The following is a 25957-nucleotide window of genomic DNA, read 5'->3' on the forward strand; positions in this document are numbered from 1 at the left end:
GATTGGGTTGTATTTTCCAAGGTTTTCCCAGGCGCCTTGGTGCCACCTGCATAGAGGAGTGAATGTGTAAATCTAAGGTTCAAAGAGTGAGAAGGAATGTCTCAGGGACCTCCTAATCAGGAAGGAATTGGAGAGCCGTACCACGGAATCATTGAGCCCTTTCAGGTAAAAGCCTGGGCAGAGGTCAAACTCTGCCTTGGATCTTAAACCCTTATCAGACTCTTAAGATCGGCCCTCAACAAGGGAGGAGTGGAGAAAGACAGGTAGGTCATAAGCCTAGGTGACTGGGAGGATTGTGGTATTCTTGACAGCAATAGAGAAGTTTGAGTTTTATACATGTTGAATTTAAGATGTCTGTGGGACATCCACCTTGAGATGTCCAGTAGGCAGTTGGAAATGTAAGACTCAAAGTCAGAAGAAAGGTTAGGGAAGGTAGATCGTACAACTGAGAATGATTACATTCTCTAGTACATTGCCATTACTGATGACAATTTAATCCAAGGAAGCTGATGAGATGACCAAATGAAATAGTATAGAAAGAGAAGAGGAGAGGGCTCAAGGCAGAGCCTTGAGGGATGCCCACTGTTACTGGGCATGATATGGATGAACATCCAGCAAAGGAGACAGAGAGGAAGTGGTCAGACAGGAGGGAGAAAAACCAGGAGATAGCAGTGAGTGTCACAGAAACCCAGAAAGCAGAAACTATCAAGGACTGATGATCAGCATCAAAAGTTGCAGAAATGTCAAGAAGGGTGACAGTTGAGAAAAGACCATTAGATTTGGCACTTAAGAGATCATCAGTAACTTTGGAGACAGCAGTTTCAGGGGAATGATGCAGTTGAAAGCCAGATTGCAGGGGCAGCTAGGTGGCGCAGTGGATAGAGCCCTGGAGTCAGGAGGACCTGAGATCAAATCCAGCCTCAGACCAGACACTTGACACTTACTAGCTGTGTAATCCTGGGCAAGTCACTTAACCCCCATTGCCTTGCCAAAAAAAAAAAAAGCCAATTCATAGAGTTAAGAAGAGAGTGAAAGTAAAGAAAGTAGAGACACCTCTTGTAATCAACCTTTTCTAAAGGGAAGAGAGATTTAGGATGTTAGCTAGCAGGAATCAGCCAGTCCAGTGAATAGAAGAGATATGGGTGTATTTCAGTAGGGAAATAGCCAGTAGACAGGGAGTGATTGAAGAATAGTGAGAGAATATAGATGATAGAGAGGGCAATCTGCTGGAGAAGATGAGATGGACTGGGATCCATTCTGCTTGCAGAGGGGTTTGCCTTGGCAAGGAGAAGGGCCACCTCTTCATCTGAAATAGGGGTAAAGGAAGAGATAATGGTGGAGTGAGATGAGGAGGAAGGGCTAAGAGGGACCACTCAGCAAAAGGTCTCAATTTTTTCAGTGAAATAGGCAAGGTTCTCAGCTGAGAGTGTGGGAGGAGGAAGCTATGAGAAGTGATAAAAAGATTTGGCAAATCGTCTGTATTGGATGGGATTGCAAGCTTATTAATGAAGCATAAACAAATTAAGGGTCCAGCTGAGATGATATAGCATATTTGTAGTGGACCCAGTTAATATGGTTTTGTGATTTTCCCCAGCTTTGTTCAGTGGCAAGTATATAAGAGTGAAGGAGGTAGATGAGGGGAATGACTGAAGTCTGAGGCTTGCCTCAGGGCACGAGTGGTGACAGAATAAGTGGGGAGTGGATTTGAGAAAAGGAGATGGTTTAGAGTTGAATTGGTTCAGCAGGAGATCAAGATGGTAAAGGGAGAAGAGTGTAGCTCTCTTCGACAACATGTTGTCCCTCTGTCATCCCTACTTCTCTCACTAGTCTTTGATCATACTCACTCTATTGGTTGCTTCCCTAATGCCCACCAACATGCCCATGTCTTCTCCATCCTCAAAAAACCCTCACATGATGCATTCATACCTGCTAGCTATCATGCTATATCTCTCCTCCTTTTGGAGCTAAATTCCTTGAGAAGGCCATCTACAATGAGTACCCCTACTTCCTTCACTTTCACTCTCTTAACTTTCTGCAATCTGGCTTTCAATCTCATCATTCAATTGAAATTTCTATCTCTAAAGTTACTAATGATCTCTTAAGTGTCAAGTCTAATGGTCTTTTCTCAGTGCCTACCCTTCTTGACATTTCTGCAACCTTTGATGCTGATGATCACTCCTTCATACTTTCTTCTTTCTGGGTTTTTTATGACACTACTCTCTCCTGGTTTTTCTCCCTCCTATATGACCATTTCTTCTCTGTTTCCTTTGCTAGATCTTTATCCATGACATGCCCAATAAGAGTGGGCGTCCCTGAAGGCTCTATCATGTGCCTTTTCCTCCTCTTCTACTATACTGTTTCATTTGGTGAGCTCATTAGTTCCCATGGTTTCACTGATCATCTCTATGCAGATAACTCTCAGATCTATTTGTCCAGACCCAATCCTCTTCTGACCTCCAGTCTTACATTGCCAAGTGCCTTTTAGCCATCTCAAACTGGATGTCCTGTAAACATCTTAAAATCAGCATGTCCAAAACTGAACCTAATATTTTTCCCTCAACACCCTTTTTTCTCCCTAACTTTCTAATTACTGTCAGGAATGCCTTCATCCTCACAACTACTGAGGCTTACAACCCCAGATGTCATCCTCAACTCCTTACTCTTTTACCATCCCTCCCCCATATCCAATCAGTGGTCAAGTCCTTTTCTTTCCACTTTTTTTTGCAAGGCAATCAGGGTTAAGTGACTTGCCCAGGGTCACACAGCTAGTGAAAATCATGTGTCTGAGGTCGGATTTGAACTCAGGTCTTCCTGACTTCAGGGCTGGTGCTCTATCCACCTAGCTGCCCCTCTTTCCACTTTTGAAACATCTTTTGTCTGCATCCCCTTCTCTCCTCTGACAATGTCTCCGCCCTAGTACAGGGCCTCTTCACCTCACTCCTGGACTATTACAATAGTCTACTTTTTGGCTTCCCTGCCTCAAGTCTCCCTACTCCAGTCTATCCCCTACTCAGTTATTAAATCAATCTAAAGCCCTTTTCAGTAGATTCCAGTTGCTCCCTAATGCCTCCAGGATCTACTATATAAACCCTCTGTTTGTTATTTGAAGCCCTTTATGAGCTGGCTACTTCCTAACTCTCCAGTCTTCTCATACCTTGCACTTCTCCGTGTACTCTGTGATCAAGTGGCTCTGGCCCCATTGCTGTTCCTTGGATAACACTGCTTCTCCTGACTGAGCCTATTCACTGGCTTATTATTTTCCCTTCCCGGAACACTCTCCCTCCTTATCCCCACCCCACCCCGCTTCCTAACTTCCCTGGCTTCCTTCAAATCTTGGCTATATCTCCTACCACTGCAAAAAAATGTCTTCCAACTTCCTAAATCTTAGTACCTTCCCTCTGAGATTTCCTCCAATTTATCCTGTTTATATCTTATTTGCACATAGTTGTTTGCATGTTGTCTCCCCCACTAGACCATGTACATCCTATATAGAAAGAGACATCTAGTAATTTTGTCCAAATCCCCATTTGGATGGCCCAGTGCACTGAGGGAATCCTGGTTTTTTATCTGAGGGCGAGGAGATGACTTCTCATCAACCACAGACCCTAAGTCCCTCCCCCATTAGGGAAGAGCTTCACATAATCTGGGAAGCTCTGTCTGGCCAGGTTTCCTTCTGAGAGAGGAAGCTAGGTTTTCTTTGCCTTTTCCTTACTGCCCTTGGGTTAAGTAATGCCATTGCATGCATCAGGACAGTCCCTTGTTAAGCAGGAACCTTTGATAAATTTCATAAAATGTTCTTTGTTAAATCTGCATAATTCTGTAAACAACTGTAATTTTCATTTGTATATTTGGGACTGTATAAGATCTGTGCAACATTGACTGTTCTAATACTTCATATAGCACTGGGGGAGCAAGTAAAAAGGACAATAATTATGATTCTCTGAGACCCCAGAAAGCTGTTCTGGATTGGGGACATGGACAGTGTGTTCAGAATGCACCCTGGCTGACAGTTGCTTAGGAATCTCTTCTTTATTCTTTGAGTCCCCCCAAAATGTGGTTCATCTGATCTGTATGACTTGAATTCATCAAGGGCAATGAGGCACTCTCTTACTATTTCCATTTATCCTGAGTATCAACTTCCCCTTGGCCATTTTTGTTCTGATACTTGGTAAAGAAAAGAGAAGCAAAATAAAAACTTGGGCACTCTGCCTTCTCTCTCTGGTCGGTTGTCATCAGATGCTCCTAAGTAGAGGGTTCTATCCTTTCTTGGGTCCTTGTCTTCCTCCCAAAATAGGAAGAAAAACAACAGCAACAAACTCTGCCTCTTTTGTTGTCCTTAGCTTCCCTCACCAACTTCTTTTACAACTATTTTCACAGGGTCATATTGGGTCCTTATGGTCATTCTATTTCTTCCATCCTCAGTATGTAACCACCACGTGGCACCAATGAATATAGCCAGCAGAGCTGTCCGTCATCTGTTGAGATTGGGAACAATTGGGCATGCTCCTCCACTTCGACTCCCCATCCCTTCTTTTGTGGCTGAGGTTTCTTTAGTCCACAGTCCCCTTCAAAGGCACGATCTCCGGCTTTCAGTGCAAACAAAGGAAAAGAAAGCTCTTTTTCCCAGCTACTGCTCCACATATATGAGATGTGTAAGAACTCTGATCCTGAGGCTTGCTCTCTTCTCCCTCTAATAAACTAGTGTCTCTCTTACTACTTGGCCAGGAATCTCACTCTGGCACTTTGAATTTATAGTGATAACCTCACAATGTTATAGATTTCCTCCGAGATGTTCACTCAGTCATCCTCCTTCAAATTGTGTCCAGTATTAGTTAGTGCACACATTTTAATAGCTAACCAAGGGTTTTAACCATAGAGATTGAAGCAAACAGAGACAAAAGAAACTCCCAAAAAACCCACAGCAGTGTAGTCAGCCATGGAGCGACAGCAGCTTCACTGTGGTTCAGAGGTTTATTTCTTTCAAGGCAACTTTGTTTTGTAGAAGACGTGGGTAAATTAACTCCTAGTTCTGTCTTGTCCTTTGGTATTCTTTGAGCACTGCACATATTATCAGATCTTTCCTTTAGTCTGTCTGGCAAAGTAAACTTAAGGTTCATGTCACTAGGGAGTAGACTGGGATTTTTTTTTTTTTGCTTAAATTCAAGAAAGATAGTTCAGGTTTTTGGGGGTTTTTTCTCATTTTAAAATTTCTGAACTTAACAAACATGAAATAAAATGAAATGAGTACTTCTACAGAATAGAACAAAAAGAAAGGGTTATAAACAAAGTTGTAAATTTCTATTATGTACAGCTTGTTTTTCTTTTTAAAAATATATAATAAACTTAACATGTTACTTTCAAAATTGTTCTACTTATCTGTGATTCCTTCTGGCTTTTTTTCTGTCTCTTTCATGCATTTCAAAAAATCTGTTTTAATGTATTAAACCCTTTTTTCTTTGTCTTCTCTTTCTTGTTTGAAACCCTATCCTCAGCTCCTATCCCCCTCTATTACCCCATCACCCCAATTGAGAAAAAAAGAGAAATAAAACCTTTGTAGCAAATATATGTAATCTAAAAAAAACCCACCCAATATGTATAATCAAGCAAAACAAATTCCTACACTGGTTATGTTAACTTGAGTCCATCATTTCTTTGTCAGAAGGTGGGTAGCATGCTTCCTCACCAGTTGTCTGGAATCAAAGTTTGTCAGAACTTTCAAAATTGCATTTGTCAGATTTCTTAGGTCTTTCAAAATTGTCTTATAGTATTGTTGTTATTGTACAAATTGTTTTCCTGGTCCTGCTCACTTTACCATGCATCAGTTCACATAAGTCTTTCCAGGTTTCTCTGAAACCATCTCTTTTTTAATTTCTTACAGCACAAAAATGTTTCATTACATTCATATATGTGTTTAGCCTTTCTTCAGTTGATGAGCATGCCCTTAACTTTCACCTCTTTGGTATACCAAAGAGAGCTGCTTAGAAATATTTTTGTATGTATTGGTCCCTTTTTCTCTTTCTTTGAGCTCTTTGTGCTATAGCCAAAAGAAAGAAAAAAAGAAAAAAGAAAAAGTGATGGCTGTGCAGCTGTCACTGGGTCAAAGGGTAGGTACAAGTTGATGACTTCAGAGGCATAGTTTCAAATTGCTTTCCAGAATGATTGGACCAATTCACAGCTCTATTAGCAATGCCTTTTTACCTGCAGCACATCCAGTAATTATCATTAGCTTTTTGTGGTGTTACTTTACCAATTTGATGGGTGTGTAGTAGAATTTCACAGTTGTGTGCATTTGCTTTTTTCTAATTATTAGTAATTTGGAGCATTTTTAATATACTTGTTGACTGCTTGGATGTTTTGTTTGGAAAACTGTTCATATCCTTTCACCACTTACTTGTAAGTGGATGGCTCTTGTTTTTATAAATTTGAATCAGTTCCCTATGTATCTTGGATATGAGACCTTTATCAAAGAAACTTTTTGCAAAGATTTTTTTTTCTCAGTTACCTGAGAAAAGATAGATTTTTCTTGGGATGCTTTAATGTGGTCTATCCTAAGATTGTCATTTTTATTCCCCAATTCTAGATCAAAGCTGAATTGAAGCAGGCCCAGAAGAAACTACTAGATAGCACAAGTATGTGTTCTTCCATCACGGCAGACTGGGAAAGTAGTCAGCAGAAAGTAAGAGAGCTTGAACAAGAAATGCTTAAGCAATCTGAGAATATTCAATCACAAAGCAATTTATATGAAAAACTTGCTCAAGAGAAAACCAGAGTGGCTTATGCAGAGAAAAAGGTAATTATAACCATTTACATTTGGCTTTTTTCAGTTACTAGGCCTGGAAACTATCACTGAAATCCTCTTTCCCAAGACTGCAGTAATTATGTTCATAATCACAACTTGAATGAATTCTGGGTATTTGCAAGAAAAATACTTAGGATCTGACCTCTTCTTCATTTCCCCATACTCCACAACTTCTAGATTCTGGGTTTTCCTTCCCCTCCCCCCCTCCAATAGTGTCAATTTAAAAGGGTAGGATCTATTAAAGCTACAATGTGACCTTCATAGGATCACAGAATGTCATAGTTGGAAGGGCCCTCAGTTGCCATCTTGTCTAGCTCATACATGAAAAAGAAGTCCCCTCTTCAACACACTGGACAAGTGATTGTAGCCTCTCCTTGAAGAACTTGGATGTGGAAGAGTCTACCATGCCAAGGCAGTCCATGTAGTTAGGTGTAATTGTCAGGAGGTTTTCCCTGCCTCAAGCCTCAACTTTCTCCTTTCCACTGCTCCTAGTTCTGCCCCAATTGGCTCAGTAAAGTAAGTCTAGTGTGTCTACCATCTGACAGATTAAAGAGTCAGGCTTTCCTTGTGTATGTCTTGTTTTGTACTTTCACTTTGAAAAGTATATTTTTAAGCGTGTTGTAGTCAGCCACCAGACTGAGAGTGAAAGGAGCCTTGAGTTCAGGTCCTAGCCCAATCCTTAGGAGCTGTGTGACCTTGGGCAAATTGATTTATTCATCTGAAATTCTCACCACCTCTATCACAGAGCTGGTTGTTAGGCAAGTACTAGGTAAATGTGAGAAGCATCCAGGGCTTTAATCTCGCCTCAAACATTTACTAGCTAAGTGGGAAAAATAATACCCACAAAGCTGTTGAAGATCAAATAAAATGATGTGTGTAAGAGTCTTTGCAAACCTCAATATTCTATATAAATGTCAGCTATTATTATTGTAAATAATTATAATAAAATTTAGATATAGTACCTCCAAGTGGTTGAAGTATGCCGCAGTAATATGGTCCAAATTAGAAACTAGTTCTTTGACTAAGATTGAAAAGTTTAGCTCTCTACTCAAGTCCACCCAGACTTCATCATGAATTTTCTACAATTTATATTAAGTATATATACATTTTTTAGAGCAGCTTGATCTAAGCAAGCATGGAACATCAAGCAGATAACATTTATAGACTCAGTCAACAAGCATTTACTAGACACCTACTATGTGCCAGGCACCATACTAAATACTGGAGACACAAAGAAAGGAAAAAAAAAATCCTTGCTCTCAAGAAGCTCACAGTCTAATGGGGGAGACCACAAAAACTATGCACAAAGATGTAAATAGGGGATGATCTGAGAAGGCAGGCACAACGATTAAGGAGGATCAGGAAAGGCGGAGCTTTAGCTGAGACCCAAAGGAAGCCAGGAAAGCTGGAGGTGGAGAGGAGGAGAGAGAGCATTCCCGGCATGGGAGACAGCCAGTGTCATTGCTGGGAGTCAGGGAGCAGGCAGGAGGCCGGTGTCACCAGCTTGCAGAGCACCTGGAGAGGGGGAAGGCCTGACAAGGCTAGAAAGGTCGAAAGGAGTCAGTCAGTTAGTAAGCATTTATTAAGTGCCTTCTACTGCCAGGCCCTGCGCTAAGTGCTGGGGATACAAATGCCCTTGAGGAAACTACAGTCTAGTGGGGGAGACCACCCTCAAAAGGGAGTGCAGCTTGATGGGAAAGAAAGACGTGGCTGGCCTGCTCCATCAGGAGGTGAGAGTGCTGAGGAAACTGCAGAGGCCCTGTGAGCCTGAGGGAGGTTGGCTGGGGCAGTCTGAAGGAGTGCAGCAGGCTGGGACGGGACAGGTTAGGAAGGGCTTGGAAAGCTAAGCAGGACTGGGGGTTACTGAGGAGCGAGCTGACCGTGTCTAGAAGACAGCTGGAGATGTAACACCGGAGGTCAGGAGAGATGTTGTTGTCGTTGTTGTTGTTCAGTTGTATCAGTCGTGTCCGACTCTTTATGACCCCTTTTGGGGTTTTCTTGGTGAAGATACTGGAGTCGTTTGCCATTTTACAGATGAAGAACTGAGGCAATCGGGGTTAAGTGACTTGCCCAGGGTCACACAGCTATTAAGTGTCTGAGGCCAGACTTGGACTCGGGAAGATGAGTTTTCTTGCCTCCAGGGCCAGCACTCTGTGCACTATGGCGCCACCTGGCTGCCCAGGAGAGAAGTTAGGGCTAGACAAGTATAGCTGAGAGTGATGTGCATAGAAATGATGATTGAAACCATGGGAGCCAGTGAAATTAAGTAGTATGTCAAAAGAAAAAGAGACGGGCCCAAGACAGAGCCCTGGGGGACATCCACCCTCAAGAGTGACGACAAAGATCCAATAAAGCAACAGAGGAGGAGCAGTCAGATAGGCAGAAGAAAAACCAGGAGAGAGCAGCATCACGAAAACCTAAAGAGAACAGTGTCAGAGGCTGCAGAGGGGTGAAGAAGGATGAGGGTGAGAAAGGGTCAGCAGATGTAGCAGTTAAGAGACTATTAGTCACTTCGGAGAGAGCAGTTTGTTTGAAGGATGAGATTGGCAGCCAGCAGGTAGAGAGAGAAGAAGAGAAAAAGAAGCGGAGCAGTGTTGCTTGCAGCAACATTTAAAGGTAAGTAGATGGTAGAGTGGATGTAGTACCAGGCATAAAAGCAGGAAGACTTTGATTCAAACCCTACTTCCCACACTTAAAGCTATGTATTCCTGGGAAAAGAATCTCCCTCTTTTAGCCTCAGTTTCCACAGATATATAATGGGGATAAAAATGACACCTACCTGGTAGGGCTGTTGTGAGAAAAAAATGAGCAAGTATGAACAAATTGTTTTACAAACCTCAAAGTGATCTATCATGTTATCGTTATTAACTAATATTAATATTATTATTTAAACCCCAAGATGCAATTAGTTATCTCTTTCTTACCAATAACTGATATCACACCTAGACTTGTACATGTTCATCAAATAAAGGTTTTATAGCAAAATTAATAAAAAGTATTTCATAGACATTGTAGTCAGTCTTCAAAACATCCGTGACATCTAGAGTAGGAATTGCTGGTACCTGATTTAAGACAGTACCAAATATCTTCTTTTTTAAAGTGTTTTATTGTATTTTTCTTTATTTTGTTAAATATTTCTTCTTGGTTTTTTTTACTAGAATATGGACACTTTGAAGGGTTTTTAAAATATTTTATTTTCAATTCCCAATGCTCTCCATCTCTCCACCCCCTCTTCCACCTATTAAGAAGGCAAGAAGTGATACCCATTATACATATTAACTCATATAAAACATATTTCCATATTAGACATGTTATGAAAAATAAAAAGCAAGAAAAAAATAAAGTGAAGATCAATATGCCTCCATCTGCAGAGTTTTATCAGTTCCCCCTCTGGAGTTGGATAGCATTTTTCATCATAAGTCCTTTGGAATTGTCATGGATCATTGAGTAGCTAAGTCTTTCACAGTTGATCCTCGTTACAATATTGATGTTACTGTGTACAATGTTCTCCTGGTTCTTCTCACTTCACTTTGCATCAGCTCATATAAGATTTCTCAGGCTTCTCTGAAACTGTCCTACTTGTCATTTCTTACAATGCAGTCATATTCCAGTTGCATTAATACACCACAGCTCATCTCCCCATTCCTGCCAAATGCTTTCTCATCAGTGCAGAGTGTAGAGAATTCTGATCTTATTTCTGGATTTCAAGCTACGCTTGACATTAGGCTGAAGTGTACAACAATACTGTTTGTTTCGGAGTTTGTCTAGTATTTGTCTGATTAAAAAGCAGCTTGCAATCTTCTGAGTGTTACTTTCTCATCATTTTCTACTCAAGGTCTTGGAACTCCAGGAGAAATTAGAAGCTGCAAATGAGTCTTGTACAAAAACTTGCATTTTAGATAAAAAGCAGCTTGAAGAAGCGGTAAAAGAAGCAAGAAAAAATGAGGCCAAACTAAAAATGCAGTATCAAGAAGAACAACAGAAGAGGTAATAGGAACCACAATTGTCATTTTCTATGGGAGGAGAGATTACGTACTAGGAAATAGCTGTCTGGTACTATTAACATAACATTAGAAAGACTTATGGACCATCCCTAACTTTCTAACTGGGCCAATACTCCACACATTCATTATAACTTAATTGTATGAAACTTGGAATACTTTTTTTTTACACAGAAATGGTATTGTAAAGTGGGGTATGCTTCCTAAATGCCACCACAGAGGCCCATTTAACCCAAATGTAACTGAACTATAGCAATAGCGATTATAATTTCTTTTAATTTTTATGGGTGAATGCGTTCATCTGGGAACTTTGAATACCAGGAACACATCTCTATCCCTGCTGCAGTCACAGTCTTTAGAAGAGAATCCCTCTTCCTTTAGCCTCAGTCTCTTCCGCTACCGTCAGAGGTCATTGGGAAATATTTGCCTCAACTCACGTGCTAGGGTCAGAAAGAAGGACAACCAGAGCCATGAGGTGGGAGGTGAGTATCCTGGTGGAAGCTCCCAAAGGTTGTGAGTGGGGATAGAAGTGATTAGGAATGGTGACATGGTCTTGCCTTGGTGGAGAATGGGGAGAAGCAGAGATAATCAAAAAAGAGTCTATGAGATGTGATTGTTAATGAAAGAGTATGGGAGATTACAGGAAATAGGATAGCTCTCTGGTGAGAGTTAGTGGTAGAAAGAATGGAAATACAAGTTATCTCTGGCAAGCATGTGTATGGGAAGAATTAGGGGTGGTAGGAAGGCATTATTCATTGAGAGATTAGAGGATTTTCTGTAGCTAACCCACCTGGGGTGGCTCTTAGTATATGAGTAATGCTTATAAGTCGTTTGTTAGAATATTTGAAATTGTTTGTAATTATATAGTCCCTTTAATCTTAGACCCGTTGTCTACAGACTGTGATAGTATATGAAATAGTGGGCAACTAGGTGGCATAGTGGATAATGCGCTAGGCCTGGAGTCAGGAAGACCTGAGTTCAAATTTGACCTCAGATATTTGCTGGATGTGTGACCCTACACAAGTCACTTAACCCTGTTTGCCTCAGTTTTCTCATCTGTACAATGAACTGGAGAAGGAAGTGACAAACCACTCTGGTTGTCTTTGCCAAGAAGACCCCAAAGGGAGCCGTGAAGAATCAGACTGAAATGACTGAACAACATATGAGACAGTAATCTCCCAAACATGTATAAAGCAACATTCATGTTATCCGTGATGCTTTGTGTGTGTCCAAGGTTTTCCTTGAAAGGGGCTCATTGTCCTTTAGACCATCTCAATCACTCTACAAATGTTATTGTACTAAGCTATGTTAATGGCTAAGGATATTGCAGTATTCAGCTCGAGGGAGAGAATGATGATGACGTGCATCTGGGCCTGCTGCTTTCTAAAATGTTGATCCCGTAGAATAGATCTTTGGTCTAGAGGTGTGCAAGTAAATGTTTAAGAAATAATTGGCTGACTGAGGACCAAAAGTATACATGACGCACTTCTAAGTTTAATCTTCACTATTAACATTTTCTCCATCACTTTTTTTTAATTGCAGAAAATCAGAGAAACTAAATCAAACCCTGATTTGTAGCTTTTGTTGATTTCCAAGGTGTAAATGCTCACACTGAAAGTTTACCAATCAGCTCTCACTCTAGCACGCCTCTGCCTGGGTCCTACAGAATGCTCAGTTCTAGACCAGTTGCTGTTATGATGATTGGCTTCCTTGCATTTTCAACGGTTGTCATACTTTATTAAATTCCTCTGACAAAAATAAACATATTTTCATGTAGGTTTTTATGATTCAAGCAAATGGAGCAGATCGTGCCAGGAAGTTCTGCTGCTCTATTATTTTTATAAAATAGTATAACTTCTGATTTATGGACCAGAATTTGGTCATTGCTTATTATGGCCCATCAGCACGTTATATATCAATTATTTTCTGAAGTGTTCTTTGGTTATAACTCAAAATGTATGAGTTTTCATTGAGTGTTGTATTTGATATAGTTAGCATATAGGTCACCAACTTGCAATTTAACACAGACCAAAATCTTAGACTTGCTCTCTTTGCCAGAAAATAGGAATAAAACCACGTGGAAGAAGGAGCCAGTAGTAGCAGAGAATTGTTCAAGTTTGGGCAGTTAGGTAGCCCGCTGGATAGAGTGCTAGGCCAGGATTAAGGAAGACTTATCTTTATAAGTTAAAATCTGGCTTCAGACACTAGTTGTGTGACCCTGGGCAATAACTTAACCCTGATTGCCTCAGTTCCTCATCTGTGAAATGAGCTGGAAAAGGACATGGCAAACCTCTCCAGTGTGTTTAACAAGAAAACCCCAAATGGGTCACGAAGAATCAGGCATGACTGAAAATGACTCAATAACAACAAAGCACAGAGGGAGGAGGAATAGAGATGGGAGGGAACCAAAGCAGTACATTGTATTTATAAACCTGCTACTTGCAAAGATAAGCAGAGGCACTGGAGAGGTAGAGTAGAAGCAGGCTCATTAGCCAGCTACAAGTCTCTCACAAATATTGCTATGGGACTCATTTTGGGGGAATGGAAAACCTATTTGTCCACTCTAGATACCTGTGCTCCATGTCTGTGAATGAGGTATATGGTCATAGTTGCTTTGTCATCATCATAGTGCTTTAACCTGCCTACAGGAAACTACTAGATCACAATGTAGATGAACTACAACAACACATACAATATTTACACGCTAAAGAGACTCTTATGGAACAGTCTAATTGTAAGCAACAATTTAAGATTGAACAACAAGAGGTCCAACTTCAAAAATTAGAAGATGAAAAGAAAAGATATGATGAGGTAAGATTAAAAAGAGAATGCCCGTCCTTGCGTTTGCATTTCTTGAAGACTCAAACTATTTGATGAAGTCTGGAAAGCAATAGAAGAGTAATAACATCTTCCATTACATCATATCCAACATCTAGCCAATATTTTGCAAGTAATTATGTACTGTCACACATAAAAATGGTGTCGCTAGTCCCTTGGCAATGGGACATTCCCTCTGAAGTATTTTTCTTATAGAGTGAATGAGTCCATTGCAGTCTCTTCCTCCATTGCCTTATCATGGTGCAGAGGTAACTCTCAAAGGCTGTGCCAGTGGAATACAAGCTCTGGCAGATCCTACTGAATTGGAAGGGTTTCCCAGTAGTGTTTCTTATCCAACAACTGGCCCAGCTTAGTTCAGAGAGGCCCATCACCCAAAAAAGTGGTGATGAATTTTGAATCACAGTAACTTGCAAAAACCATCAATTAAGATGTAAAGAGGTTGTGATCTGTGTGGATTGAGGGAACACCTACATTGATGAAATAGTGGATTCCTGGGAAAGGTCATAAATTGTGATATTGGGAACTTGGCCAGGGACAGAGGGGTGCTTTGGGGGGAGCACATGATTTCCCTTGATTCCCCTTTTGTGTCCAGTTCAAGGTCCTTTGTCTTCTGTCCTCTCCCAGCAGAGCCTCCCTTATCTTTTTTTTTAACTCCTCCACACTTCTATATATATATGTATTGATAGATATAGATATAGATAGTCTCACCAGATACCTATATCCTGTCTGCTATACCACATTCATTTCTTCCTTCTCTCTGTGGCTACATAACTGATTTTAAATGAGCCCTGTTGGCCATGGTTTGATATTGTTCCCCTTTTCCTCGGTGCTTCCTCTCTGTAGTTTAGTTTATCATTTAAATATCTTAATAGTCTGTGTAAGTGACCATTAGGATTACTTTTTACCAAATAACTTTTTGAATTTCTTTGTACAAAATTCTTCTGTTTTCCAGCAAGTTAAGAACCATCAGGAACTATTGGAGAAGCTATTTGTGTTACAAAAAGAGAGGGATTCTTTAAAAGAAGAATATGGACAATTTTTGAAGCAGCTTGATGTCCTTATGAGGTAAATAAGAGACCGCAGGATGCAATGTAAAGATGATCCACTACACTAGAAGTCAGAAGACCTGAGTTCGTGTCCAGGTTCCCTCACTTCTTAGTTGCAAGTCATTTTGCCTCTGTTTTCTTTTATCTATGAAATGTGAATAATAATACGTTATCTGTTTCACAAAGTTATTATGAAGATCGGATCAAAAGAGATTTTAAAACTGTAAAGCACTATATAAATGTAAGGTATTATTATAAATACATCTCATGAGATCCCATTATTTTACAGGTAAGGAAATTGCTAAGTAGTAGTAGCGTTAATAGTAATGCCAGTAATAAATACAGAATCATAATTCACCCAGAAAGCAGATATATGTTAAATCCAATTCATAGAATAATTACTTTGGGTTAAACAAGATGGGATATATAGCCCTTCTAATATATGATTAAAAGCTGTTACTGGGCATTCAGATTGTCAGATCTGAGAGCTGGTGCTTCCCTGGCTCACCTCTATCCAAACTTCACCCAATATTTATGTGTTTGCCCCTTGGCACTTTTCCCTCACTACTGTCTGTTTTTCTCTAGGGCAGGAACTCTTCCTGACTCCATTTAGACTCTGTGGGTAATTATTTCAAACACTAACCATTCTCTGCTTGTCTCCTCAGCTAGAAATATGGTCTCCTTTTTACCTTTCCCAGCATCTGGGCAGAGCCCCTTCCAGGGCTTCGAGTTTTTATTCCTTTCTGGGTCAGAAGAATCTTCTCTCTGCTTTTTGGCCATCCTAACCTACTGTACTCCCCTACTCCAGGGGATCTCTGGTTTCATCATGGGGGGTATTCCTCCCAACATTGGAGATCACACCTCATCCATGGTTGTCTTTAACTCTTGTATAGGTCTTTCTATAAGTTTGCCACAGGGGGCCTTCCTCAGCTTCTCTTAGCACCGCATGAATATCAGTGGAGAATGGAGGCTATCTAAGTGATCTCTCATTTTACTACATGACCAGTCTATCTTTTTTTTTTCCAGTCACACATTTCTTTGATCATTTACTCTGCTTCTGTGTAATTCCTTTTTGTAATATGTTACATATATACAGTTCACACCTTCTCTGCAACTTTGTTGCCCTTTATTCTATGACCGGTATTCCGAGGAAGAATCATGTTATTTAAAACTTGAGGTCATTAGAAAAACTTTACACTTTCCCAGGGAGGCAATTCAACACACTGCTCTCCTCCTCTTCAGTGTTTGGCCCAGGATCATTGTTCTAAGTGTGAATATAAAGTTCTAAGTCTATAGAGACATATACATATGGATATATAGCTAGAGAGAGAAATGTGCCCTCAAGGTTGTGTGTCCAGCTGTACACGATAGTTTGGATGATTGGCATTCTTTATCCACTTGTTTTTTTTCCTTCCTTGGTTAAGCCAAACTACTGTATGTGGGCTCTCGTTAGGATTTTCAGCAATGTTCCAGGGTCTGATGCAGCCAGTGTAATGTCATTCACAAACAAGAGCATCTAACAGGATAAACTAAACTCACCATCTCTAGGAGAAGGGTTCCTGTTCAACTTTGCCTCCGCATTGGCTCTTCTGCATGCTAGTGGGAAACACCTTTGGCAGGCGTACGTCTCCCTGTTGTATGCCTCATTTTTAGTAAGAATCAGAAAGTTGTCGTATAATTGTTTCTGTTGCTGATCATGTGAAATAGCGTATATAATATTCATTTCAAGCCTTAAAGCATTACACAAATGTCAGCTATTAATATTATCATTACTGTTACTATTATATCTTTCTGGGAATCTTACCTACTTTTGACATATATAGGAGACACCTTATTGGAGAGGAGTTTTTAAGGTGTCATTTTACTCTACTAAATATCTTTTCATAGTTGGCAAACAGTAAGCATAGTGGGAACTTGTATTCTCTCTTTCAGTTTATTTTTAGATGGTAAAAATGTCATCCACTGCGGAATATCACTTTTCCTTTCTAGTATACTCATAAAGGATGCCCTTCATGTATATATAAGTTATTTTCACAAAATTTTATGTAATGAGTGTCTGTCGTATCAGTAGACCCTCATCAGCTTGCTGACATGCATCTCTAGGGTAGTGGGGAACTGCTTCTAAGCAAATCTTGATGTTATGCAAGGGAAATGCCTTGGAGAGATTGGAACAGGCATGGATGGTATCTGGAAAAGGAAGAAAGCAAGCATTTATTAATCACCTGTTATATGTGAGGCACAGTGCAAAGAAAGCTCCTCATAAATATTTGATTTGATTCTTTGATCCTCACAACACGTGTGAGTTGTAGAATATCCATACATCTTCCAGTCCTCACAATTCTCCCAGAAACAGCTCCCTAATGTCTTCCACATAAATGACACCATTGCAGCAAACTGATCATGTCTGCAAATGCCCCAGACCCCATTACATTTAGAGAGGTGAGAAAATAGGTATGACTTGATGCAGTAGTTATTGAAGTTCTGTCAGTTGCCTTTTTTAAAAAGACACTTTATTGATGTCTTTTATCTTTGCAACATAGTCATTTCCGGACTTTGCACCCAGATTTGAACCCTCTCTTGTGACGAAGAAAACCAGTTAAACAAAAACATCTGGTACAGAACCGTATCTGACATCATACTCAATAATATGTCTTTGTAGTCTCCCACATTCCGTGAGGGAATTTCATTACTTCCTCTCTGGGAATTTAATGGCTTTTCCATTACTTCAAAACGAAGTTGCATGAGGGAATTCAATTTCCTTTTAGTAATCTTTTCATTCACATCATTGTATTTATTGTGTATTTTTCATTCTCTTGATTCTAATTTTGCTCTGCAAATGTTCATATAAATTTTCTCTGAATTCCTCACATTTGTCTTTTTTTTTTTTGCTAAACATTAATAGTTTTTTTCAGCCATTTCTTAGCTGACAGACACACATTTATTCCAGTTCCTTGCCACCACAAATTGCTGCTATGAATATTTGGGTATATATTAGACCCCTGTTTTCTGTTTCATTTCTTTGAGGTCAAAGAGTCTAAACCATTTAATTACTTTTCTTATAAAATTCCAAACGGAAATCCAAAACAGTTGGTCTAATTCACAGCTCTACCAGCAATGCATTGGTATTTGTGTCTTCCCATCTGTTGAACTTCTTTTTGGGGGGGATGGGTAATAATAAGGTATAAGAGTTTTTCCACATTGTTATCTTCTCTCACCACAGATACTGTGAGAATCAAGCCCTCAACACCTTCAACATTGTATCATTTACAGCATGGGCCTCTTGTACAGAGTTGGCCTTGCATCCAGTTGCTTTTCTCTTTTTTGTTTTCTTCTGTACCAATTTCCCTTCTTCAAGCAGCACCAGCAGATTCGTGATTGTGAGGTTCATTAGGGTGCAAATGTTGTAGCCACACAGTTCTGGGTGATGAAGAGACTTTGTTATAAAAATCTTTATCTTTTCCATTTTTCTTTTGGTGTCCTACTTCTGATTTCATCTTTAAGTACTTTCAGAGCTACCATGCTTCCTTTGAACTTTTTTATCTTCCTATTTTCCCCTCTGTTTTATGAAACAGTTTGCTTACGTTTAACAAATTAATCAATTCTAAGCTGACATTGCCCTTGGTTGCTAAGGTTTTCTATTTAGCAAGGAGATTAAGTATTTCTTCACTTAGGCAGTTTTTAGGCTTTTTTGACACCCTCATTTATTTACATTGTATTTATTTACATTGATTAAACTTCTATAGGAAATTGTTATAATCAGTATTTATATCCTTTCCTCCATTCATTTCCCACTTTCTAGCATCAATTATTTGTTTGAATAGGTCATATAGAAATTATCTTAATTTCATGTCATAAACTTTTCTCATTTTTATCCTTTATTCCAGTTTTGTATTAATTTTGATTTTTTTTTTTGCTGTCAGAGCTGATTTAAGAATGATCCACTCTAATGAATCATTTCCTGTCTTTTAAATTGTAATCAGAGGAATGATACATAAAGAGGGCATTCTAGGGGGTGCTAGGTGACTCAGTGGATAGAGCACCGGCCCTGGAGTCAAGAGGACCTGAGTTCAAATCCAGCTTTAGACACACACTTGCTAGCTTGTGTGACTCTGGGCAAGTCACTTAACCCCGATTGCTTCCTGCCCCCCACAAAAGAGAGAGAGAGAGAGAGAGAGAGAGAGAGAGGAGAGAGAGAGAGAGAGAGAGAGAGAGAGAGAGGGCATTCTATCCTTCAAGGTGTTCTTTCCAATAATTTTAAATGAGACAAAAGGCACTAAGAAAAAGGCAGAAAATGAAAGAATTGTCACCATGGCAAAGTCACCCATTAAAGCAGGAACCAGGAACTACAATACTGCCATGGTGGACACTTTCCTTGGAGCACATATGTCATCTGGACATCAACTTAGAGCCCATCCATGTCCAAAACACTGATGTCGCATGTATAATAGGCCCAGAATCCCCTTCTGTGGAAATGTTAAAAGAGGTGATTAAAGCTAGAATGCATGTTGTTTGTCTAAACGTTTCCCATAAAAATCGTGAGTACTATACAGAGATCATTGCAAATGTACAAAAAGCCACAGAGAATTTCATTTCTAAAGCTATTCTTTACCAGCTTATGGCTAAAGCACTGAGAACCAAAGGACTAGATACTGACTCATTAGGGGCAGTGGCACAGCTGAAGTGGAGTGGAAGAGGACAGGACCCTAAAGATCAGCATGAACAATGTATACACGGTGACGTGCGATGACAGTATTGCATGAGGAGTCTTCAAAACATTTACAGAGTGGTGAAAGTTGGCAGAAAATCTTTGTGGATAATGGGTTCATTCCTCTATTTTTGATTTCCTCGTAACTGAGGTGGAGAATGGTAGCATTTGGGGCAGTAAGAAGGATGTGAGCCCTCCTGCAGCAAGTGCAGACTTGCCTGCAACTTTCTGAGGAGGAGGTGAAAGATTTATACTGTGGAGCAGAATAGATGTGGACATGGTGTTTAAATCTTTCCTTTGAAAGGCAACCGTTGTCATAAAGGTCCTTGGAGAGTGCAGAAAGAACATCACTATCATCAGCAAGATTGAAAGCCATGAAGGAAGTCCAAAGATGTGATGAGATACTGGAAGCCAGTGATGGTACCGTGATGGCATTAAAGGCTCTGGAGACCTGGATACTGTGATCCTCACAGCAAATGTCTTTCTTGCTCATACTATAGTCATTAAAATGTGTAATTACGTTGAGAAATCTGCTATTTGGGCCACTCAGATACTAGATAGCATGAGTAATAAGCCACACCCCATATACCCTAAGAGCAGTGATTTGTCCGTGATGGAACTGATTGCATTATTCTGTCTTGGGAGATTGCCAAAGAAGACTACCAAGTGAAGGCTATGAGAATGCAACACTTCTTACCTGGGAGGCAGAGGCTTCCATCTTTTACTCAGCTATTTGTGGAGCTTCACCACTGGCCTTTTTTGACAAAAAGTCCCATTGATGCTGCTGCTATGCATGCCATGGAAGCGTCCTTCAAGTGTTACAGTGGGGTTATTAATATCCTCATCAAGTCTGGAAGTTCTGCTCTTCAGGTAGCAAGGTACCATCCTTAGACTTCCATCACTGCTGTGACTCAGAGATCAGGTAGCACCCCAGGTTCATCCATACTGGGCTATCTTTCTGTGATATGTGGAGAGCCCATCCATGAGTCACAGGCTGAAGATGTGGAATTCAAAGTTAACTTTGGTATGGAAGCTATAAAAGCCTGTGGCTTCTTCAAGAAAGATGACTTGGTCATTGTGCAGATCCAGGCTTCCCCAGCATTATACTTGTGCTGCCAGTTTCATCCAAGGGCACTTGGCTCTCCACAAAGCTCCACAATCCTTTCTTCCTTATCCCTGCCTACATACGTTGGTCTAGCAACTCTTTATAGTGTCCGTTCATAGCTGTTGGTGGCATTAGGTTGTTAAAACACCAAAGAAGAAAGATTAAAGCTTCTTCTTAAACTTTATACTAGAACTTTTTTTCCCCTTCCCAGCAACACTGATTTCCCAGCACACCCTTAGTGATGTGTAAAGGTAGAACAGCCATGGCCTAGCTTGTGGCCTCAGTACCCTTTCACCTACAAATCATCTCTGATAGAAGGGATTAAGATAACATATATCAATGTTAGGTTTTGAGTTTGTTTAGACATCTTTCTTGTGCGCAAAGTAAGCAGCATTCTTAGTCTATATGTATTTAGGTGCTTAGGGTAACTAGATGCCTTCATCTTCCTGACCAGAATACCTTCCCTTCCCCCACCCCCCACCATGTAAATGAAAATGTCTTGGTCTCACATGTTAAATTAAAAGTAAATGGAAACTGCATTTAGCTTTTAAAAGCTAATACTTCTTGGTGAATGATGAGAGATGTAGCGATGATGGCCTACCTTCTAGGTAAGCCACTTTTTCCCATTGTGGGGCCTAGGATATAGAGGGAATTCTGTCTTGACTAGTCCCTACTGTCCCAGGCCACAGGCCTCTTAAATCTTTTTGTAATGTTACTTGATATTTGCCACAATCAATAATTCTTTTATTGACAAATATTTATCATGTAGGTGTGAAGCTATTGCAATTTATAAGACTTTGGCCTTGCTCTCTCATATTTTCTAACATTTTTCACTTCATTCACCTATTGCCCACCCTTGCACAAAAATAATCAATTATCAAAGTACATATTGACTGAATTTGGTGGGTCTTTTGATGTTTTTCAGGGGATAGCGTGCCAGGCCTCAGTTCAGTTGAAATCTGGCTTCTGACATTGACTAGCTGTGTGACCTTGTTTGTTTCAGTCTCCTCTTCTGTAAAATGGGCCCAATAGTGTCTGACAGAGTTATTGTGAAGATCAAATGAGATAACCTTTGTAAAGTGTTTTGCAAATCTTAAAGCGCAATATAAATCCTAGCTAGCTAGTATAAAAGGGAAGAACCTAGGTTCATTCCTCCATGTTAGAGCTCTGCTACAGCTTTTTTTTTTTTTGCCAATAGCTCTATTCCCTGTGGGTACCATATTTCTTATTTGCTAGAAGCTTTTCACCTCTCTATCTTCCTACTGAATTACATTTTTTTTTTGCTTTGTTTTGTTTTGTTTTGCTGGTCTCTGCTCTAGTCACTACTCCCCAGAAACTGGTTCGAGTTACTTCTAAGGTCTAGGTGTTGTACAGCAGGCCTATCGATAATACCAGACTCTCTTCCATGCCTCTGAAGCCAGAATCAGTCCAGTCTATCTATACCTTCTGTTACTGAACATCTGAGTCCCAATCACAATGCCATCTATCATACAAAGTGTCTTCTCCAGTGCCTGTGGGAATGACTCTTGGATTTCCGCACGTCTGAATCTTCCATTCTGGTTTGGCTCACAATGAGTCTGTCCTTTTTATCTCCTCCCTCCTAAGCAGCTGGACAGTGTGCCCACACCTAGTCAGCAGGTCCCACTCAGTCTTTTGGGAGTTTAGATAGGCACTCCCACTCTCTTTCCATTTGTTTTTCCTCAAATATAAACCTAATTCTTATAACTTTAACTGTGAATGGATTAAACAATCCAATAAAGTGGGGGAAAATGACAGACTGGATAAGAAAATGAAGCCCTACAATCTGTTGCATACAAGAAACATATTTAAAAAACAAAGACACAAAATAAAACTGAGGGGATGGGAAAACATTTACTATACATCAAGTGAATCCAAAAAAGCAGACGTGGCAATCATGCTGACAAAGCAAAAACAAACATTCAAAAAATAGAAGGAAAGAAACAAGGAAACTGTATTATACTTAAAGGAATCATAGACAACAAACCAGTATCAGTAATAAACTTTATTATATTGTATTACATCATATTATATCATATCATATATTATAATGCCTTAGCATCCAAATTCATCTGAATTTCAAGAAGACATGGACAGTAACACAATAGTGGCAGGAGACTTCAGTATCTCATTTGTTTTCATTCTTCCTCTTCCAGGTTATGCAAATTTACCCTGAACTACTTTTATAATATTATAAGATTTTGGATTTAGAATTGGAAGGCACTTTAGAGGTCATCTTGTCCCACTCCCTTATTTTATAAATGAGGAAACTGAGGCACAAAGAGGTTAAGTGACATCACTCAGAAGTAGTAGATGAGAGTTACCTAACTAGGCCTACATCAAAGCAAGGGTTGAAGTAAGTGGTAGAAATCAGAGATTCTTTATAATGGCCCATCCCCAGGGAAGCTTTGAACTAACAAAGTGCTCGAACTTTCAGTCTCCTTTTATGAGAAATACCAATAGTTCAATTCCTCATACCCTTTGGGGGCAGATGTAAGGAAAGCCAAAGGTCAGTACCTCCAGGTACTGACAAGATCTCCAGGACAGAAAGATCAGAAAGGCCAATCAAGGAGATGGGTTGAGAGGGCAAGGTAGATCCTGACATTGTATTGTAGTTATACACTTGTGTTTAATACCACAGAAATTTTAATGAGAAACACCATCACCATAAAGTCAAGCTTCAGAAAGCCAAGGAACGTTTAACAAATGAAGTGGAACAACGAGATGGAAGGATTAAACAACTTGAAACTGAAGTTGAGAAGATGCACAGTCTAATGGAAAAGGTGAGAAGAAAACACAGTGTGCAGCACACTGATGGTGTGGGTGGTAGGGATAAAGGATTCCTTAGAAGAGGAAGTCTAGTTATTCCATTGATTAAGTGCCTGTTAAACATCAGCCACTGTGCTAGGCAGTAGGAGTACAAAGACAAAAAATGAATTTATCATAGGCTTTATCCCAAGTTATATTTAATATAAATAGTCCTGCTGCAGCTCAAGCCCATTAGCTCTTATTCTCAATGGAGATGGAGATTGAGTGATTATCATTCTTTATATTCTTTATATCATTCTTGGCCATGTGTCAGATTTTGGCGTTTTCTTCTCTCTAAATAACCACAAGCTTTTTTTTTTTTCACTGCCTTCATAGCTGTCATCCAAGCAATATGGGTGAAACTAAAAAGAGAATAGACTTCAGGACACAAGCTGTAAAAATCCAATATAGTTTGTCAGTGTAAACTATGGCTTAGAACCACAGTCTAGCCTTATGTGAAACAGGTTCAGTCTTGGGGTCTTCTCACCATCACACTTCTTTTTCCTTCCCTCAGATTTTCTTCTGGGAATAATAAAATTTGGCTTGTGTCTAGGTTTCCCTGGGGTTAAGGATCCCTCTTTCTTTTTTTTTCTTTCTTTTCTTTTTTTTTTTTCAGTGAGACAATTGGGATTAAGTGACTTGCCCAAAGTCATACAGCTAGTGAGGCTTTTTTTTTATGTGTCTGAGGCTGGATTTGAACTCAGGTCCTCTTGACTCCAGAGCTGGTGTTCTATCCACTGCACCACCTAGCTGCCCCTAAAATACTACATAGTTGCTGTCTGGTTTTTTTTGGTGTTGTTGGGGTTTTTTTGTTTTGTTTTGTTTGGCTAGGCAATGGGGTTAAGTGACTTGCCCAGGGTCACACAGCTAGTGAGCATTATGTGTCTGAGGCCGGATTTGAACTCAGGTCCTCCTGACTCCAGGGCCAGTGCTCAATCCACTGTGCCACCTAGCTGCCCCTAGGATCCTTCTTTCTAAAGAGTTCCTGGATCTCCATAGACCATATGTACCTCTAAAGGGAAAAAAAATCTGAATTTTCTCCTCTCCATCATGATTCTGTCCCTTGTTGCTCCATGACTCCTAACTTCTGTATAATCCAGGAAATCTTCCATTTGATTGAGGAAATCTTCTCTGCACTTCTGCCTCAAGTTCCTGCAGTTCCTGGCCTTGCAGATATACAGGCCTCCCCCCTCTGGAGATCCGAGTCCATATCTCTGCATGTTCTTTCTTCTTTCTTTGCCTTGATGTTGAGCTATTGCTCTGAATCTCCTCTTTGTTCCCTCCATTTAAAGGTTAAGTACAAGGTATAGATCTTCATTGTCCTCCCTTTTCTATACCTTCCCTAGTACTTCATATCCCTCCAAAAGTATTTGAACTGACCCTGAATCAGTCAGTCATCCTCAGCGTGGTATGCTGGGTGACTCAGGACAATGTAAGAAATTCACACCAATTCATAGTAAGAGTTTAATTTCTTTTTTTTTTAAAGTAAACCTTCACATAAATGCAATTTATTTTTATTTTTCTCCTTCATGTCTAGACACACACCTCACTAAGACATTCATGATTTCAAACGCTGACAATAAAGGATATTCATTTACAGAGAAAACCTCGCAAAATATCCACATTAATATCCACATATACAGATGTGCTCAGAAATAGACCTCCTCACATCCCTAGGTATATCCTGAAAGCTTCAGATAAGCTATAATTTCATTAATATTAATCAATAAATATTTTTAAGCATCTACTGTGTGCCAGACACGGTGCTAAGAGCTAGGTATATAAAAAAAAGAGAGAAAAGACAATCCCTGCCCTCAAGGAGTTTATAATCTAATAAGGGGCGTAACATGCAAACAAGTATATACAAAGTAAGCTATATTTAGGTAAATAGGAAATAGTTAACAGGGAAGCAACTGCACTTAAGAAGGGTTGGCATAGGTTTCTCAAAGAATGTGGGATTTTAATTGAGAATTAAAAGAAACCGTGGAAGTAGTCAGAGAGAAGGGAGAAACTTCCAGGGAGGGGGGACAAACAGAGAGAATGCCTAGAGCCAAGAGGTGGGCTGTCTTGTTCATGGAATACAGGTACTCCCTCCAAGTACAGATTGCAACTCATTCAGGCCTTCTCTTCCTGAAAATTTTTCTCCATGTCTTCTTATTAGAGTTTCATTTCTTATTAAGGAAATTTCACACCTTTTTAAGGAACTATTCATGTCAGAACGCAGTCTTCATCAGTGGAGCAAATTAACATTTTTACACCTCATATTGAGAAATTTCTTTAATGTAAGACAAGATCCTTATCAATAAAGTCAGTGGGGACACAGGAGAGTACAGTATATGGGCACACCCATGACATTCATTCTCCCCTTTAATTAAAAAATGTATGCTTTTTGCAGATTACGTAATTGTACCTTTGGTCACACTGTCCCATAGGCCTAGTTCAGGGGACTATTCTGGGAGTCTACGAATGCATAATCGTAATCTACGTGGAAAACTATTCCCTATTTAAAACATGCCACCAACATAATATCAAGAACAATTTATATAAAGCATGGTACTTTCCAGGAAGCCCTTTCTGAGTTTGCCTAACCTTAAACATATTCTTCTTTCTCCTAAAGTATCTGATTGTGGCTTCCAA

The 25957-nt window shown here is 39.8% G+C and overlaps 1 protein-coding gene across 1 annotated transcript in view; it reads left to right on the top strand.

Annotated features, from left to right (window-relative positions):
- Positions 1-25957, top strand: part of CCDC30 (coiled-coil domain containing 30) — a 171600-nt gene that overhangs the window by 114437 nt on the left and 31206 nt on the right. Inside the window, exons 12-16 of the mRNA XM_078145507.1 lie at positions 6581-6790; positions 10635-10786; positions 13449-13611; positions 14591-14703; positions 23154-23295. Coding sequence (XP_078001633.1) covers positions 6581-6790; positions 10635-10786; positions 13449-13611; positions 14591-14703; positions 23154-23295 — 780 coding nt within the window. The remainder of the gene's footprint in view (positions 1-6580; positions 6791-10634; positions 10787-13448; positions 13612-14590; positions 14704-23153; positions 23296-25957) is intronic.

Source organism: Phascolarctos cinereus, unplaced genomic scaffold (genome assembly GCF_003287225.1).
Source record: "Phascolarctos cinereus isolate Bilbo 61053 unplaced genomic scaffold, phaCin_HiC Scaffold_726;HRSCAF=1367, whole genome shotgun sequence".
Taxonomy (NCBI): domain Eukaryota; kingdom Metazoa; phylum Chordata; class Mammalia; order Diprotodontia; family Phascolarctidae; genus Phascolarctos; species Phascolarctos cinereus.